General features: G+C 44.8%; 1 protein-coding gene across 15 annotated transcripts in view; it reads right to left on the bottom strand.

Moving 5' to 3' along the window:
• Positions 1-13,943, bottom strand: part of KLHL3 (kelch like family member 3) — a 279,580-nt gene that overhangs the window by 104,470 nt on the left and 161,167 nt on the right. For 2 of the 15 annotated variants that reach the window (XM_032425117.1, XM_032425129.1), the window contains exon 1: positions 13,253-13,706. The exons of 11 other annotated variants lie outside the window; for them this stretch is intronic. In XM_032425117.1, the coding sequence (XP_032281008.1) occupies positions 13,253-13,308 (56 nt within the window). In that variant the 5' untranslated portion in view covers positions 13,309-13,706. Of the gene's footprint in view, positions 1-1,526; positions 1,648-13,252; positions 13,709-13,943 lie in introns of those variants that run through there. 2 more of the 15 variants (XM_032425118.1, XM_032425116.1) reach the window with 2 other exon arrangements.

The raw sequence follows: 13,943 nt of genomic DNA, 5'->3' as shown, positions 1-13,943 counted from the left end.
AACTAGAGGGTATTATGCTAAGCGAAATAAGTCAATCAGAGAAAGACAAGTATCAAATGATCTCACTGATATGAGGAATTCTTAATCTCAGGAAACAAACTGAGGGTTGCTGGAGTGGTGGGGAGTGGGAGGGATGGGGTGGCTGGGTGATGGACATTGGGGAGGGTATGTGCTATGGTGAGCACTGTGAATTGTGTAAGACTGATGAGTCACAGACCTGTACCTCTGAAACAAATAATACATTATATGTTAAAAAAAAAAAAAGAAGAAGAAGAAGATAGTAGGAAGGGAAAATATGAAGCGGGGGAAATCGGAGAGGGAGACGAACCATGAGAGACTATGGACTCTGAGAAACAAACTGAGGGTTTTAGAGGGGAAGGGGCTGGGGGGATGGGTTAGCCCAGTGATGGGTATTAAGGAGGGCACGTACTGCATGGAGCACTGGGTGTTATACACAAACAATGAATCATGGAACACTACATCAAAAACTAATGATGTAATGTATGATGACTAACATAATAAAATAAAATTTAAAAAAAAAAGCAAAGGCTAGAAGATGGAGCAGTCCTGTGAGTGTCATATTAGCAAAGCTAAGGAGTTTGGGTTTCTGAGCAGTTTCTGAGACAATGAGAAGCCATCAAAAGGAGAGAGAAGTGGGACAGGAAGCAGGTGAATACATTTGTGCTTGGGTATGGAGAACAAAGGCACAGGAGTGAAAGCTTCTGGGAAACCATAATCCCATAGAATGACAAGGGACTGTCACTGTTATGAAAAGAAGGGCTATCTGTGTGGGCTAAGTGAGCAGGTGGGGACTAGCAAGAGTCATTCATAACTTCAAAGTCCTCTGTACTGGAGACAAAACACTCAAATCCCTATGGGATGCCAATTAGATGCCCAACTACTTCTGAGCAATATGTCTCAGCTTTATGGGGGGGTGGAAAAAATTAGCAAAAGAATGAACACCCAAAAAAGGACTTTTTTTTTTCCCAAACCGATGAAACTATTCAGCTCCAAGATCAAGTCCAGGACCTTGGAGTTACCTCTGTTCTAAGAGGAAAACAGAACCTTCTCCACTTGTGTAGATTTGGGCACTCACAGTTCACTCAAACTCTAGCTTAAAGATAGTTTGCTTTGCCTTTGCCTGGTGTGCCTCCTTCCAGGCGACCACCTAGACTTGCAAACTGACTGGAGAAAGGGGCTTCTGTGGTTAAGAGAATGTTCCAGAGACCTGATAATCTCTACAGATCTTACAGTGAAATTTGGAACTATTGGAACATTCAAATACAACCAGCAGGGACGCCTGGATGGCTCAGTCGGTTAAGTGTCTGCCTTTGGCTCAGGTCATGATCCCAGGGTCCTGGGATCGAGTCCCGCATCAGGATCCCTGCTCAGCGGGAAGCCTGCTTCTCCCTCTGCCTGACGCTCCCCCTGCTTGTGCTCTTTCTCTCTCTGTCTCTCTCTCTCTGACAAATAAATAAAATCTTTAAAAACAAAAAAACCAAATACAACCAGCATGCAAGACCTACAGTTTGTCTGACCATGACAGACTCCATTGGCTTCCTTCCCCACCTTCAGTTCAGCATACAAATATAAGGTCACAGTCATCTGAACTTTGGGACTATTCGAATTCTGGGCCAAGGAGGTTACCTGAGCACAGGAAGATAAATATCAAGAGATGCACAAAAGCATATGATTAGAATGATATGTTTAAGGAGGTAAAAAAAAAAATCTCAAAAACAGAAGAAGATATGATCAAGGTGAAGGAGTACCCAGTAAAGGTGAAAATTTTCCTATGAGAAATTCCACAAGCATTATTTCTTTTAAAGTCAGTGTCTTTCAAAGAGGAACATATGGGAAGGGAGAAAAGAAAAAAAGGAGAGAGGGAAACAAATCATAAGAGACTCTTTTTTTTTTTTTTTAAAGATTTTATTTATTTATTTGAGAGAGAGAGAATGAGAGAGAGCACATGAGAGGGGGGAGGGTCAGAGGGAGAAGCAGACTCCCTGCCAAGCAGGGAGCCCGATGCGGGACTCGATCCAGGGACTCCAGGATCATGACCTGAGCCGAAGGCAGTCGCTTAACCAACTGAGCCACCCAGGCGCCCACAAATCATAAGAGACTCTTAAAGACAGAGAACAAACTGAGGGTTGACAGAGGGAGGTGGGGGGGGGATGGGCTAGATGGGGGATGGGCATTAAGGAGGACACTTGGGATGAGCATCGGGTGTTGTATGTAAGTGATGAATCACTGATTTCTACTCCAGAAACCAATATTGCACTATATGTTCACTACCTAAAATTTAAATTAAAAAGTCAGTGTCTTTCCCTACACCAAGGCTAGAAAGATATTAATTTCTATTTTCTACTAAAAGTTTAACAATTTTGCTTTTGACTAATGGCAGTTATTTTATCTGATGTTGATTTTTATGTCACGATGTGAAATATGGATCTAATTTTTTCCCATAAATTCCCCTTACTGAATACTTATTTTTCCCACTTATCTGTCATGCCACCTTAGGTCACATGTCAAAGTTCCAAATACAGGGATCTATTTTCAGACTCTCTAAGCTATTCCACTGGTCAGTTTATCTGTCTCTACACCAGTACCACATTATTTCTGTAACTTCATTATAAGGCTTGATACTTGACAGGGCAAGTCTTCAATCCTACTATTATGCTTCAAATGTGTCTTCACTATTCCAGTTTCTTTACTCTTTCATGCAAATTTTAGTATCGGTTTGCTCAATTCTATGAAAGACTCATGGGATTCTGAAGGAAACCACATTGAATTTATAGATCAATTAGATTAGAAATGACATCTTTCTGATATTATGTCTTCTGGTCCATGAACATGGAATATCTCTCTCCATTTATTAATATTCTTTAATGTCAAACCTTTTTATTTTTCTATATGATGACCTTACACATATTCAATTAAATTTATTAAGTACTTTAAGATTTTTGTTGATTTTTTACAATAGCAATGGTGTCTTCTTTGAATTGTATTTTCTGATTGCTACAGTTTATAAAATGCCATTGATTTCCACAAATTACTATCCAGCCACCTTACCAAACGTTCCTATTTCTTTGAAGAGTCAATAAGGTGTTCTTTTTTTTTTTTTTTTTTTTAAAGATTTTATTTATTTGACAGAGAGAGACACAGCGAGAGAGGGAACACAAGCAGGGAGAGTGGGAGAGGGAGAAGCAGGCTTCCCGCCAGGCAGGGAGCCCGATGCGGGGCTCGATCCCAGGACCCTGGGATCATGACCTGAGCTGAAGGCAGACGCTTAACGACTGGGCCACCCAGGTGCCCCTCAATAAGGTGTTCTATGTAAACAATCATATTAACCTGCATATACTGCCAGAGGGTTTTTTTTTTTCTCTCCTTTCCAATGTTTAGGCCTCTAATTTTTTTTTTTTAAGAAATTTTGCCCTGCTAGGATGGCCACAGAATGTTGAACAGAAAGTGTGCTAACAAATATTCTTGTCATCTTCCTGATTTTAAAGATGATGTTTCTAATGTTTTCCTATTGTTCATGTTTATTGTAGGATTTTTACAGATGGCCTTAATCAAATTAAGAAAATTCCCTTTTATTTTATTGTTTTTAATAATAAAATTATACTGAATTTTATCAAATATATTTGTGAATCTAATGAGCTGATCATATGGATTTTTCCCTTTAATCTTTTTAAGATTTTATTTATTTATTTGTCAGAGAGAGAGAGAGAGAGCAAGCACTCAAGCAGGGGGAGCAGCAGGCAAAGGGAGAAGCAGGTTCCCCACTGAGCAAGGAGCCTGATGTGGTACTCAATCCCAGGACCCTGGGATCATGACCTGAGCCGAAGGCAGACACTTAACCAACTGAGCCATCCAGTCCCTTCCCCTTTAATCTTTTAATGTGGTAAATGATACTAATATATTTTCTAAAACTAAACCATACTTGCATTCCTGGGATAAATCCAGAAACTATAAAAAGACTTCACAAATATTCATTATAAATGCTGTCTTCAAATTATAAAGAGACTTAAAAGCCAAGGGGAAAAATACATAATTTGGTATTGATCAGAGAACCACAGAAGGTTTTTGACAGGGAACTAATAAGATTAGAGCTCCTAAAAGCCCAGTGGACAGACATTATTAGTTCTGTTTCACATATACGGAATAGGGCCATTTTGGAAACACTGACAACACTCTCCAGTGTGACTAGTGAACAGGAAGGCTTGCTCTTCCTTGTTGTGTGGTTCTTTGCACTTTCTGGCCTGCCAAAATGGTCCAATAATGAAGTAGCCCTGTTAATACAATGTTGTGTTTACCAAAAGGTTTCAAACACACAGATTGTCTATTCAAAGGATTAAAGTTCAGCAAAAAGCAATTCATACCAAAGCCAGCTTGACCATTGGGCTGGTTAGGAAATGGGCGTCTGATCTCCCCGCTCCATCCAGAGCCCTTTCCACCCTTGATATAGGGGCAAGGGTTGACATCAGAAAGATCCTAAGGTCTCTTTCTTACCCTGCTCTGCACCTCTGTGATAACATGGGAAGTCTGGAGTAGACTATGGATCCCTGGTTTCTGGAAGGTACAAGCTTCTTGGCAGCTCACCGACCTTCCAGGGAACAGGAAAGTAAGGAAAGAGAGGGGCTGACTGCTCAGAGAAGTTAAGAATCTTGTACAAGATCACACAGATAGTAAGTTGCAGGGATGGAAGCTGAGCTCAGGTGTCTGACTTGAATCAGCCCAAGCTACTCACCACAGCCTCCACTCTCCAGCATGTATATATATATATGCACACACACACATACGCCTCAGTCTAGGGTCACATGCTCAGTAAGAGTTGTTAGATACCACCTAAATCTTTCTCCCTCCATCGGTACCAGATCTTCATTAGTTAGCCCCCATAGATAGCCTACTCCCACTCTCTCAAGGCCCAGATATGCTCAGTTTATGATCCCAGACATGGCTGGTATAACCTCTTCCCTCTCTCTCTCACACCCCTCACATACAGCCCCAAGTGCTCCTTTAATCTATCTCCACTCCATTCCCTTCTCACAGCAACTGCAACCACAACAATAGCCCAGGCCATCGTGATCCCTTGCCTGCCTTACTAAGATAACCTGCTCCCTGACTTCAGAGTGACCTTTACAGAATGTCAGTGTGAGCAAGGGATGTTCTATGTGAAACCTCTCACTGGTTCCTCACTGGGTTCATAATAAATCTCAGAGACCTAGCCTGGCCCTTCAGAACTCTATCATTGCCCTGAAGACTTCTTGCTACCATACTACTAAAATATTTTCACCTGCCTATATATACCAGGCTCCTTTGCCCTACCCTACTAATTCTTATCATTCTTACCAGCCCTTCAAGCCTCTTGCTGGAAGTCTTCCCTATCACCCTCCACTACCCACTAGATTAATTTCCCTTCTGTGTTCCCACAGTACTCGGTGCTTCCTTCCATGTAATACTGTAATTACCTCTTACTTTTCTGTCTCTCCCACACAGCGCGTTGCTGGGACGTGTTTAACAGTTAGTTGCGAGGAAGAGAGCCCTGATTTGTAACATTTGCCAATTTCCATGGTGTCAATACTCCCACCATGGCAGATTTCAAGCTAACAACAGATCTTACTGAACATGTAGAGTTGGAAAACGATGTGTAACAGCACACCATTATACTCCTATACAGTATTTCCATTACAGAGACACAAGAGACACGATCTGAAAGGCACAGACCATAGTAAAATAACTGGGAAGAGATGAGTTTGGGGTATTTATTATACTCGTTTATAATTTATTCTTTAGTTATAGAATTTATTTTTAATAAAGGCTATACTTCATAGAATGACTCACAAAATTCCTGACAATTTAAAAAGCGGCTCTTGCAAATGGGTGAGTGCTGGTTCCAGCACACCACTGCCAACCTTAGACTTTGAGGTCCATGAGAACCAGGATGGTGTCTTATTTCCCTCTGTATTCTGAGCCTCTGGCACATGGCAGGTGCTCAATAAATAACCACTGAGTAAATGATTGGATAGGTGAGTGAATAAGGTATAACTACCAACTATTCCAATCTTTCCTCACTTTTCCTCATTAAAATAATTATGGCTTTGTCCCTCTCAACTTCCCCTCTTTGTACCCCCATAGAAGGGGGTGGGGTTCTTTCTTAGCTAGTCTAGTCCCCTGCATTGGTGATACGGAATAAAGAGGATGCAGGGAGAGAGAGGCATCATCAACTAGAGAAGAGGGAAGAAAGCAAGAAGGGTGGTTACTTACTGTGTCAGTTCTTAGGCTCTTTTCATTCCTGAGGAAAATTCATACAAAGAATAGAAAAGAGAGGACACTTCTATAGAAAGCATGTTAGCAGCTCTGAGCCGGTCGGATGTGCAGGGAGTTCGGGGGATCTGCCAAATGAGGAGCTCCAGAGGATCTAGGGTATGAGAGAGTGTGGAGGAGAGGAAAGGGGAGACCGAGAAATGCTGCTGAGCTGAGCATTAGGAACTGCATCCCCTCTGAAAGTCTTCAAGAGACGCAAAGGAAGGTCAGAGAGTGTGGGCTGACGCTGGGCACATAAAAAGAGTCCAAGCACATTATGTTCAAGCTACAGAAGAGAGAGAATAAAGAGAGGCCAAGTCACCTAAAGAAGGCAAAACTTGCTCTGAGTCAGAGTAAGACTATGTCAAATCACTAAAATCCCCAACAAAGAAAGGTTCGTTTAGAAAGGGAAACTGAAAAACAAGAATCAGACAGAGAAAGCCCCTTGTCAAGCTCATCGCACACTATCTAGGAAAGAGATGATTTAATCATCATGGTCTGACCTGGTTCAGCCTCAGGTCGGATCCGTGTTACAAAGCTTGAAGCCTGTAAACATTCGAATGCCATAACTCAGTCCCTAGCTCACTATGCAGCCTTTGATCAATTTGGTCCTCCTCCAAGAAGGAAGCGAGGAAGCGGTAGCAGGCCCTCAGGAACATCTTGCCAGTCATCTTCACTGCAAATTAATAAAGTGCCATTCTGGCTGTTGTACTTTCAGTTCTCATGAAGAGTTCATCAGCATGACTCTGCTTCTCCAAGTCTGGGCAGCAGTGGGCCAGTGACAAAACAGGGTTTCTGTATCTCCAGGGCTCTGGGCCAACTACAGATCTAGCAGGTATCCCAATCTTAAAGTTCAAGGCCAAAATCACCAAATTTAAATTTCTACCTCTGGGCTAATAAAGGACCTGTCACTTGAAGATGTCCAGGCAGCAGGATTCAGGACTAGACTGTGCAGTCCTAGCATTAAGAACCACCACCTACACATGGGCCGCTATAAAGCCCCATTATTCTTCATACCCTTTCAGTGGTGCCGCCTCTGTTCACAGCACCCTGCAACAGCCCACATGGACACATGGAAGATGTGCATTGTAAGCTATAGCTCCTGGCTCACAATTAATAACAGCATTTACTAAAGCTGATAATATGGTAAAGCACGTTGCCTCCATGATCTCGTTTTATCTTCAGAACAGCCCTTGGGGCTCCTGGGTGGCTGGGTCGGTTAAGCGTCTGCCTTCGCCTCAGGTCATGACCCCAGGGTCCTGGGATCAAGCCCCACTTCAGGCTCTCTGCTCGGCGGGGAGCCTGCTTCTCCCTCTCCCTCTGCCTGCCGCTCCCCCTGCTTGTGCTCTCTCTCTCTCTGTCAAATAAATTAATAGAATCTATAAAAAAATTAAGCAGCCTTATTATCTCCTTAAGCACTGAGATAAAACTTGTCTCAAAGTCCCACGTAACTACTTTAGACAATTAACACTCAAACCCAGGTCTGTCCAACTGCAGGGCCTATGCCCCTAACAGCAATGTTCATTGACTTGGGACAATGTCCACAGCCTATCTGGCCGAGAGAGCTCAATCCTTATGCCCCACTCTCTGAGATTCTTCACTGTGCAGCCCAACCAGGCCAAACAAAAAGGACTGAACCCTGCAGGACCTGTGACATAGCACTGCTTCACTCCACTGACTGCAGGCAAACTGCCGTGTGTATTAGAGTTGATACCATTAATGGTGCTGAACTTGGAGCTTTCACCTAAGTCCATCGTGATTTGTCAAAGCTGGCGAGCAGCTGCTGCCCTTCCTACGATGTGCTCCTTGCTAAACCAGCTCAAGAATAGGTATGTTGCTAATCACATTCCTAAGAGCCCAATTCATAGGCAGTTTCCTTCAAAACCCAGGGCGGGGGTGGCGGTTCGGGCGGGGGAGGGGGGTGTCTCTTGCATGGGCTGTGTAAAAATGTAAAACACAAGAGAAACACTTGTGTTCAGGCAGAATGAGACAAAGAGAGAGGAAGACTAAGAGAAAAACACCCCTTGTTATGTGGCATTTGGGGAGCCAAGCTTCTACTCGGGTTGAACAGGAGAGCTGAGCTCTTCCAGGCGTGTGGTTTTGATAGAGGCTATGACAGACTTTCATAAGTTAAAAAGAAAAGTCCAGGAGAGTTGTGCTGAGAGTTTGAAAATCCTCATAAATGATCAAAAGTTACAGATGTCTAGCTTAAGAACAACTGAACTTGTTGAACGGGAAAAAGTCTAAGAATAAGGTATGTTCAAGTTATTTTTTATTGTTTATTAATGCTCTTTTCAGTCTAACCTAGTTTTAGGGTTCATCCAGCAACTGAAAAGAACTAGGTCACTTCTACAATGGCGAATTTCATCAAATAAAGTACTCGCTTTAGAAAACTTACCCCAAAATGTTCTTGCCTGCCTCTGTCTGAACAATCTAAAACCTAGCAAGCAAAATCCTGAAAACCCAAATCTGGATATGGGGAAATCAAGTGGCTTCACTGACTTTGTTTTTTGCAGTTAAAAACCTTACTTTGCCAATATTTTCAAAATGGAAAATTTGCTTTCAATTACCATGGTTGAAATGCACATCTGCTTCAGGCAGCAGTGATGCCCAAAAATGTCTACAAAAGTTTCTATCCATGACTACTCGGGATGGGAAAGGACTCAAGGACATGCCATGGGAAGAGAGAAAAGGTGAGAGTGCTTAGTATTGGCTCTTCCCCGGGTCTTGCTAGCATTTTACCTGGCAATGCAAAACTCAGCATTTGGAGAATATCAGCTAAGTCATGTCTTCGCAAGAAATATGATCTTTCTCTTCATCGATCAAGGGTGAAAAAAAAGCTCTTCTGGCTCTGAAGCTCCCTGAAGTCCAGAACAAGTTTTCCTTAGTAAGGATGAACCATTCTCCTGGGAACTGCCCCCACCAAATCATGTCATAGTGCTGGGCACATGGTGCCCCTCTCAAGCAGGTGCACCCCATTGCTTCTGATGAAGAAAACCATGATTTTAAGAAAAATGGACAACTAACTCCCCCTTTTTATGATGCTTCTTCCCAAAGTTGTTGTTCTCTGCAAGTCTTACAGATATGTGCCTGGAAAAAAAATTTTATAAGATTTTATTTTTAAGTAATCTCTATACCCAATGGGGGGGCTCAAACTCATAACCCCGAGATCAAGAGTCGCATGCTCTACCGACTGAGCCAGCCAGGCACCCCTGGAAAATAATTTTTTTAATTGTGGCAATATACATAACATGACATTTTCCATTTTAACCACTTTTAAGTGTATTCAGTGGCATTAAGTACATTCATGCTGTTGTGCAACTATCACCACCATCCATCTCTGGAGTATAAATAAGGCTGCTTAGCCCACAAGGCTGATTTTGAGAACTGAAACAAAATCCTAATGGCAAGAGCACTTGCCATTTTCACTATCTGCTCTACAAACACAGAGGCCCATATACACACACAATTTATCACTGGAGTAGCTGAGAGCCAGAGACCCTTCTCCTTCACAGAACAGAAGGCAGGGTCATCTTCCTCTGACTGATGAAGAAACACTGATTCTTCACAAAGGGAGATGGCAATCTTAGCATCAGCAGGTTCTTTAGAGAGCTGGACAGCTTGGGGGATATAGCAAAGGTGAGCGCAAATTCATAGGTTCTTCTTGAGATTTTGGCTGAACAAAAGTATATCGGGTTCATGATTCCAAACTACTAAGGCATCCAGATGCCTCGGGATATCTATAAAAAGGAGGATTAAGGTAGGTGCTGGGGAAACCTAGCAGAGGAAATGCCAAGCCCCTGTGGTATCTCACTATGAGGAGATGGATGGTTCAGGTAGAAGCAAGAGAATGGGCCTGATAAGCTCTCCCCAATTTTCTCATGGGAAAAGTCTCATGTAGTCTGCTTCAGATGATAAATATAGAAAGTCCTTAAAATAAGCTTCAGTTAGAATCCCAGCACGAGTCATGGGGTACAACAGGGCAAGAGATGAACACCAGAGATAACAAGTACCATTTACCTGATAGTCTGTGCCACAAAAATTTTACTAGATGCTTTCTACATATTACCTCATTTGATCATGACAACAACTCCATGAGAGATACTGTTATTACTCCCTTTATACCAAAAAAAAAATTATTTGTGAAAAAAATGTGACACACTCAAGGTCACACGGTTTATAAAGCAGATTCACGGCAAGGTCTATGTTATTCTAAATCCCATGCTTTCGATTAAGAGCCTTTTAAGGGAGAAGTTATTTTCATACCCTCATGGCAAAGAAAGAAAATTGTTCGTTAAAAATCTCTTGGCTGAAAAATGTTAATGCTTAAAAACAGCCCCAATTAAGCTGTAGCAGGTTAAGTGTGGAACAAGCACAGATTCAGGATTCCTCCAGTCGCTGGAGGTTTGACATGTGATCCTAGGCCAGTCCTTCAGCTTCTGGGGGCGGGGGTCGGGGGGGGGGGGGTGTCTGGGTTTCCCAGGGAACTTGTAAAACAAGGCCGCTTCCCCTGTTCTCCGCCTACAAAGCATTCCACTGGGTCAATGACCCGTGCTGAGATAATAAGGCCGATAGCCAGAGATGAACCTATTGGCCAAAGGTTTCAATCTCATCTCTCACCAACTTTCTTCTTAGTTATCAGACTTTCCCCTCAAAAGTTATCAGCTAATTGCCAAATAATTATGCGGCACCTACTATGCATGCAGCTGCACAGCAATGAGTAAGGAGTATTCAGAGGTACGGGCACAGCCCTTAACCTTGAGGACCTGTCTCTGAGCCCGGGGACTTGTCAGATACACGAAACAAAAGCAGAAAAACATCGGGGGTGGGGAGGGGGGCTATGATTCAGCATCCAACTATGGCTACAAACTGGAGAGACTAGAATTCAGAAGAACATCACCTCAAACTAGAAAAGCGGAGGTTATCAACACAAAGTAGGGTTTTAAAACAGCCTTGTTAGATGGATAACTTGGAAAAGAAGAAGGGAAAGGCATTCCAGGTAAAAGGAACTCCAAGAACAAAGGATGTGGGACCAGACAGAGCAGTATACGGGATGTGTGGTCACAAGAGAGACCAGAACATCACTCGGCGGGGGTATGGGCGATCAGAGGGAACGCAGACGGGGCCAGATTTCAGAAGACGTGAATGCCTGACATGGCAAGCTGGGAACAAAAGGTAGCGAGATGGGTGACGTGGTAAACACTGGAAGCTGCTCAGTTTGGATTGCTTGCCTACTCTCTGCCTCCAGTAAGGGAAAAACAAAATCCGGGGGACATAAAGGCCAGGACATCAGCCATCCCAGCAGAGAGGCACCAGAGTGCCGAAAAACAAGAGATCTCCTAGAGGGCAAAGGCTCATTACATTTCTGAAAAGAGAACAGGAACACAGTAGATGCCCCAAAATGCTCAGGAAGCAGTACTCTGATCCGCTGCTGCTCGACTCACAAGGACCTTTCGGGCCCGACATGCCACCGGTCAAGTAAATCGGCCTGATCCAGAATCTCCAAAGCGCCATTCACATCACCCCTGCCCTTCTGCTAGCTATCAGACCAATAGGAGGTGAGGACACTACGCACCTCTGTGCCCAGCCTAGAAGACAGGGCTCCAGATGCTCTGCTGCCCAGCAGGCCAAATGGAGTCCAACATCTAAGCTCCTGTTGCAGACAGCACTGAGGGAAAAGCTGCATCTGCAGCACACTCAGGCTAGAAGTCCCAGACTCTTCCTGTGGGAGTCACAGCAAGAAACGCAGTCTCTGGGGCCTCTTCAGGCAGGAAGACACCCAACCACCGCGCCAATTCTAACAGGGTCTAGAGATGTTTAATGGCATCACCCTGCCCCGTGAGATGCAGACGCCGGGACAGTATGTGCCAAGGAAAGTGTGCTGAGTTAGGTGAATGGTCATCATCTCACCAGCCAGTTATCATCTGCATCAAAACCGGGCCACTCAGAGCAGCGCCCCCCCGCCCAGTGGTGCACTGCCTCACCTGACCCCTCCCTGCCTGATGCCGCCTGCCGTCGCCCCACCTCAAGGAAAATGGCAAGCCTTGTTCTCCGCCAGCCGCAGACGCACAGAACGAAGAGGCTGACACAACAGGAGACGTTTTAGCAGAGGAATGACCCGCCCCCACACTGCATCAAGCACCTCCAAAATAGAAGAATCAGGTCCCTCAGATAATAGTTTAAAACGTACATGCACGTGCCTGCCAGAAAATAAACTCTTGCTAGTTAGATCCAGCTCAGCAGAAGTACTTAAATTCCCTTATGTGGATTTCCTATTTCATAAGGAATCCCTGACAGAAGAAGCAAGAGTTCCTCTAAAGCACATACATTCCAGTATCATTCATAAACTTTTCAATGAAAATGAAAGTCAGTTCAGAGCAAGTGTCATCTGAATGGGTTTCTCTCCTTCTTATTTGAACTTGTGCGTGTATACAAGCACGCACACACACACACACACACACACACACACACACACATCCTTTTAGGATAGACATGAGCACAGCACGCTTAAGATTTGAGCACCTCGGTGTGAAAATGTAAGCAGTCCATGCCAGGCCAGCCCTGCTGTGACATCAGGAACCCCCCACCAAAGAAAAACCATCCCCAGAAAGTACCCAAGAAAGGGAAACGCCTCCTTGAAACAGCCTGAGAAAGGCAATCCTGATCCAGCCCATGCAAAACTATACCCAAACACCAGCCAGGAAGTCCCTTCTTTCAGGGGGCTCCAATGCCCAGCAAACCCAGAACTGCCTTGGCAGAAGCCAGATCTCTGGAAAAGGGGGCTTCCCTGCTCTGACTCTGCCACCCACTGGGATCCATCAGTGTGGCCAGGTCTTCCGACCCTGCCTCGCCAATGCAGATACAAAAGCTGGAAGCTGCACCACAAGCACACGTTCACACACACACACACACACACACACACCCCAACACACATTTAATACATACATACCTTTCACCCTCCATTGTGCGAGGCCCAGCCGGGGTGGCAGCCGCTGAACTGTGCATGCACCCGGAGATCCTAGCTCTGTTCTCCGATCTCCCGGCCAACCAAGAGGAGATCTGATCAGCAACAGTGATTCAGCATGGCTGCAAACGAAGCCTCCTCCCTCTCGATCCTCCTTCCTCTGACTTACTCCCAGCAGCTTCTACCGCAGAAGCAGCAGCAGCAGAAAATGTCTTACCCAGAGCTCCCTGCAGCCCTTTCAGCAGCTAAAAGCAGCAACCCACTTGCTCCCCCTCCCCCGCAGGCTTGCCGCTCCTCGGTCTCCTAGGAACAGCGCAGCTCCAGCGACCCAAGTGCGGTGCCACCTTTCCAGCTGCCTCCACATCTGCCCAGGCATCCCCAGCTCAGGCGACTAGCCCACCCCGGGGGCTCCCGCCTCCTGCGCCCATCCTGCAAAGGTTCAGGCAGTTCCTCACCAGCCCAAGAATACTGGCCCCCGCCCCCTCCCCAGCCCCCATAGGCTACAAGTCCGTCAGCCCGGCCAGATCGCTGGAATGAGGAGGCCCCTCTGTGGCTTGTAGTGGAGTTTATCCACCTGGGGAAATTGGCTTGTAGGTCACAGCTCACGTTCCAATTCTGCCTCACAAAATCTCCGGTAGCTCTGAAAGTCTGACAGATGGAGAGAAGTTAGGGGGAA

This window comes from Phoca vitulina, unplaced genomic scaffold (genome assembly GCF_004348235.1).
Source record: "Phoca vitulina isolate PV1807 unplaced genomic scaffold, GSC_HSeal_1.0 scaffold32, whole genome shotgun sequence".
NCBI classification, from domain to species: domain Eukaryota; kingdom Metazoa; phylum Chordata; class Mammalia; order Carnivora; family Phocidae; genus Phoca; species Phoca vitulina.
The sequence above is the reverse complement of the archived record's forward strand: the minus strand, read 5'-3'. Positions and strand labels throughout refer to the sequence as shown.